General features: G+C 39.6%; 1 protein-coding gene across 1 annotated transcript in view; it reads left to right on the plus strand.

Moving 5' to 3' along the window:
• The window catches only part of LOC116847630 (toll-like receptor 2), a 73,745-nt gene that overhangs the window by 1,478 nt on the left and 67,767 nt on the right, over positions 1 to 4,500 (plus strand). Inside the window, exon 2 of the mRNA XM_032822801.1 lies at positions 611 to 1,053. Coding sequence (XP_032678692.1) covers positions 1,005 to 1,053 — 49 coding nt within the window. The 5' untranslated portion in view covers positions 611 to 1,004. The remainder of the gene's footprint in view (positions 1 to 610; positions 1,054 to 4,500) is intronic.

Raw genomic sequence — 4,500 nt, forward strand, 5'->3', positions numbered from 1 at the left:
GAGAGAGAGAGAGAGAGAGAGAGAGAGAGAGAGAGAGAGAGAGATTGATCCGCGATTATCGGCTTGGCGCAAAGCCAATTCGCGGCTCAATCCGCGCAGACGATCGATTCCTAATCGTAAACTTGGGCCGAGAATCAATTCGCGCCGATGAATATCGCGGAGAATCAATCGGTCCGAAATCGCATCGGCGCTTGATTACGAAATTTCGCGAGAATTCAATTTCCAACCGCCAACTCCTCGAGCTCGTAAACTGCAGTCGAAACCGGGCTCTTCAACTCTCTTCCGAAGAGACTGAACTTCTGCTTTCCGTTGAAAACTCGGCGTTTCCAACTTTCTTTCCCAACAAAAGTCAAATTTGTTTCTCGAGTGTTTTCTCGATCGAGAGTAACGCTGACAATATTCCAGTGGGTAGAGTGCATTTCTCGATATGTTGCAAGAGCTTGTGTTTCGAGCGCGTAATTCTTGTTAAGAGAAATCGAACAAAACGCGTACCTAACGCTTATCTGTCGCGCAGCGACGAGTGCTTGGAAAACACTAGCCTAAATACACACAGGCGGCGTAGTGGGCTGAGCGTCCTTTTTTACGACGCAACGTGTCTGCCCTTGAACAGGTTCAGGAAGAGGGACCCCAAACTACAGGACGATTCACCGTTCGGTGGCGCGCGTGACGCACGCTCCTGCTCGTTCGCTCGCTCGCTCGCTCGTCCGCTCGCTCATTCCACCAGGAAAGGTCTCAGTGACGACAACGGCATTCTAAGGGCTCCGTTCTCTCATCTCACCTCACCGGTGATTTGTTGGCGCGTGTGTGCGCGCGTGATACCGCGAAGCGACGGTATGTGAGAAATCGCGCGCGCGCGCGAAATCGTATACAGACTCCACGGCAGCCTGTAGCTCGACAGCTGTTATTCACGTAAGGGAAAAGCGAGCGATCGAGCGAAGCAGTCAGCCAGCCAGCCAGCCAGCCAGTCAGACCGTTGTTTCGGGTCCCAGCGACGACATCGAACCATGCGGCCCTTTGGGATTTCTTGGGAACGATGGCCCGGCAGCAGAATAGGTGAGTGCACAAAAGAATCTAACAAAGACTGCGATCCAATTCCGTGCGTCGCCGCCATTTTTCACGATGCATTTTCACATCGTAGCCAAAATTTTCTCTACAGTAGTTTGTAAATAGTTTAAACACTATGAAATTAGTAACGCATCAAACCTATCAAAATTGAGGGTCATTACCGACGGACTCCTAATGCAATTGATAATATTTAGGACACTAAATATCAATAAATAATAATACCAGTAATAATTGGTAATAATTAATTGGTGTATAATTATTGGACAAACTCGTCAAATCGGGATCAACTCTCAATTTTGATCCTTTAGTGAGATCTCAATTTCATTGTGTCTAAAACGTTTTGCAACTCGATGTGCACAGTACAGGGAGGATGGGCGGTTCTTTAATAAAAATGGAAAACTTTGTTGCAACACGAGCCGCGCGTTATTTCCAAGTATTATTGCATTCGGTATGCGCACAAAATCCAAAAAATAGACGTGATATCGACGAATCAAATACCAGTCGTTGAAAAAAGATTGATTTGCCTCAAAACTGAATTAAAATTTAACATGACCTGCATAATAATTTTGCAATGCTCGGAAATTATACGGTGACTACATATTGTCGGTAGCATATAATACGTTGCTACATCAGTTGTTTTAAAATTCAAATAAGGTGTGACGTACACTGAGAGGAAAAATATATAAATATTTATTCGGTGGGTACTAATTTACTTACACCTAAATTATTTTATTTAGATAGAGAAAACTGTCTTCATGAAAAGCTAAGACTTTGGGAAAATGTATATTTTCTTATACAATATTTGAATAAATATTTTTTATTTATAGATATCTTTTTTCTCATAACGTGTAGGTACTTTTTAAAGCATTTACAATCAGATAAATAACAGCCAGAAATGTAAATAACTGATACGATTTGGATATCGTTTGTAAATACGCTCGCGTATCGTGAACACCTGTGTACGGATGCATGTCATAAATAATAAATAAGCGACACGCGTGCACGCGCGTATGCACGATCGAAAAAGATGACGAATTCTGCACACCGTCAGAAATTGCCTGGTAATAGAGATGTAATGTTCTTTTAATTTTTTTATACATTAATTAAATATTAAGACAAGTTTCGTTCTTCAGAAACTGAAGACATAAAGTCGTTTAATATATTCGATAAAAGTTTGCACACTCATTCGTGAGATACGTATATTTAAATAAATTTAGAAATGACAATAGAAAAGAGGCGAAAAAGGAGAAATCCGTTTTTTGCGAACAATTCTTTGAGACGAATTGGAAGACGTTTCTTGGTATAAGAAAAATGGCGCGCAACGTGTACAACTCGTGTGATTAAATGGAAACTCGGAATCGCTGTCTTCACCGCTGATAAATCGCGTCTTCGGAATGAGACTGGAACTCAGAAACGTAATGCTCTAAACCGGAACATTTGACGCATAATTCACGGAAGCAATTAGTAATACAGTGAAATCTCGATACCGCGTTGGAAGATGACACGATTTTGATAAATGTAATTTTATCACATATCTTGTAATAGAGTAAATATAAATTGATAAGATCTGGAAATAATATATTTTCCAAAGATATATCCGCTGCTGATAACTCGTTATCATGTGTGGAAATTTTTCTTGAAAAAAAGAAATATCAACTACGAAAAATTGAACGAAGATAAGTCCCTGCATTTCGTAATATCAACTCGTGCAAGATCTTTGTTTTCTCCATAATTTAACGAAACGTTTCGTTGATAATTTGGGTTAACGGAAATGAGTGCGATAAGTACATTTAATTCTCATGCTTTCATAAACTAGATGTTCTGACGTGCCAATCTTATTCCGAAGATAAATAATAACACGAAATACCCGGAATTGTTTCCAACGGTGTAACAAGATTGCGTCAACCGTTGCGTATCTCTATCGTGAAGTCGATGGAAGTGCACCGAGATGACGTGCGCCTGCAGACTTCGGAGCGAAGTTACGTTGTAATCTTCTTACACCGTAGAAACGTCGAAACTTGAACGCGCCGATCGCGTCAATAAACCATTAGCACGAACATAAACTAAAAGCTGCATGGCGCCGGCAGCGTTGGTTTTTTCGACCTGAATTCGCACTCAAGAGAAAAATCCGACTGTAGCGACGCGAAACTTGGCCGCTTGAATTATTTAGTACAATTAGCGACAGTCTTACTTTTTTGTTACGAAATGCATTTATTTAGAAAGGACGCCTCGTTGCATCATATATCTGTGATACATGCAGAAAAATATCATTCTGCTGAGAAAAGCTGAAAAGAAAGCATTCACTTTCCTGCTTTTAACTGACGAGTATCTTGAACAAAGAATCTCCTTGATAATGATCTTAAAAATACCTGTTACAAATCTTAGAAAAACTCATTATCGTGTATTTAAAAGAAGAATTTATTCTTTTTACAAAAATATGATGAAATTCTTTCTCGAAGAACAAATTGGTTCGACTCTACTCGTAGTGAGCAACAAAATTTTTGCTTTAATTTAATATTCTTAAAATGCTAAACTTACGAGAATTCAGAATGTATTTTGAGTAAATTTTATATTTATGTTAAACTTATATTACAGATTTACGGATATATGAACTCGTCGAGTACTTGTGAAGCAAGTTCACTTGAATGTAATATGTATTTTTCTGTATGTATTTTTCTACGTAATGGTATCTTACCATACCATTTAAGCAAGTATATTTATTAATTAATTAAGAATAAAGCTCTCTGTGAGGAATAAAATATCAAAATATAAATAGGTAAGTAAACGCACGGATAGTGTCTCGCGAGAGCACAAAGAGTTATAAACTTTCCGTATATTTTTCTTATAGCGTATTTATCTCAAGTATATTAATCTTGCTACACTGTGCTCATCGAAGGAAGTCGCGATGGACTATCGCGAAATTGGTTATTTGCCGCGGAGAAAATTGAAAAAGTCCCGGCTCTATAAAATCGTAAAATCGCGAACATTAAACAGGACGCGTGTTTACGGTTATTTCGAGGAAATTTCCTTTTACTAGCGAGTGTTATTCGAATACTTGTTGCGAAAACGCACATGTGCGTTTGCAATTGGAGAAAAAAGAAAAAGCGCTTTCCTAGCGCGATTTTTCGTTCGGTCCCCCGACCTTTCGTTGTGCGTGAAAAGCCGGGGTCGCGCACCGCTGGGAACAATTTCTGCGTTCGCGTAATTGATAGATAATGCAGGTAATGCATGATAATTAAACCGCATTTCGTTGCGTCACGGTTAAATGCGACGATCCTTGTGCATTGCCTACTTTTCTGTGCATGAGCGATCATAAAACGCGACAGGAATTAATCGACGTATCTCATTGTGGTTTCTGACACGTTTGACGCTTTCGTCATATCTCGTTTCTCTCTCTCTCTCTCTCTCTCTCTCTCTCTCTCTCTCTCTCTCTCT

This window comes from Odontomachus brunneus, unplaced genomic scaffold (genome assembly GCF_010583005.1).
Source record: "Odontomachus brunneus isolate Ranch 3 - 2012 unplaced genomic scaffold, Obru_v1 Obru_scaffold_082, whole genome shotgun sequence".
Lineage (NCBI taxonomy): Eukaryota > Metazoa > Arthropoda > Insecta > Hymenoptera > Formicidae > Odontomachus > Odontomachus brunneus.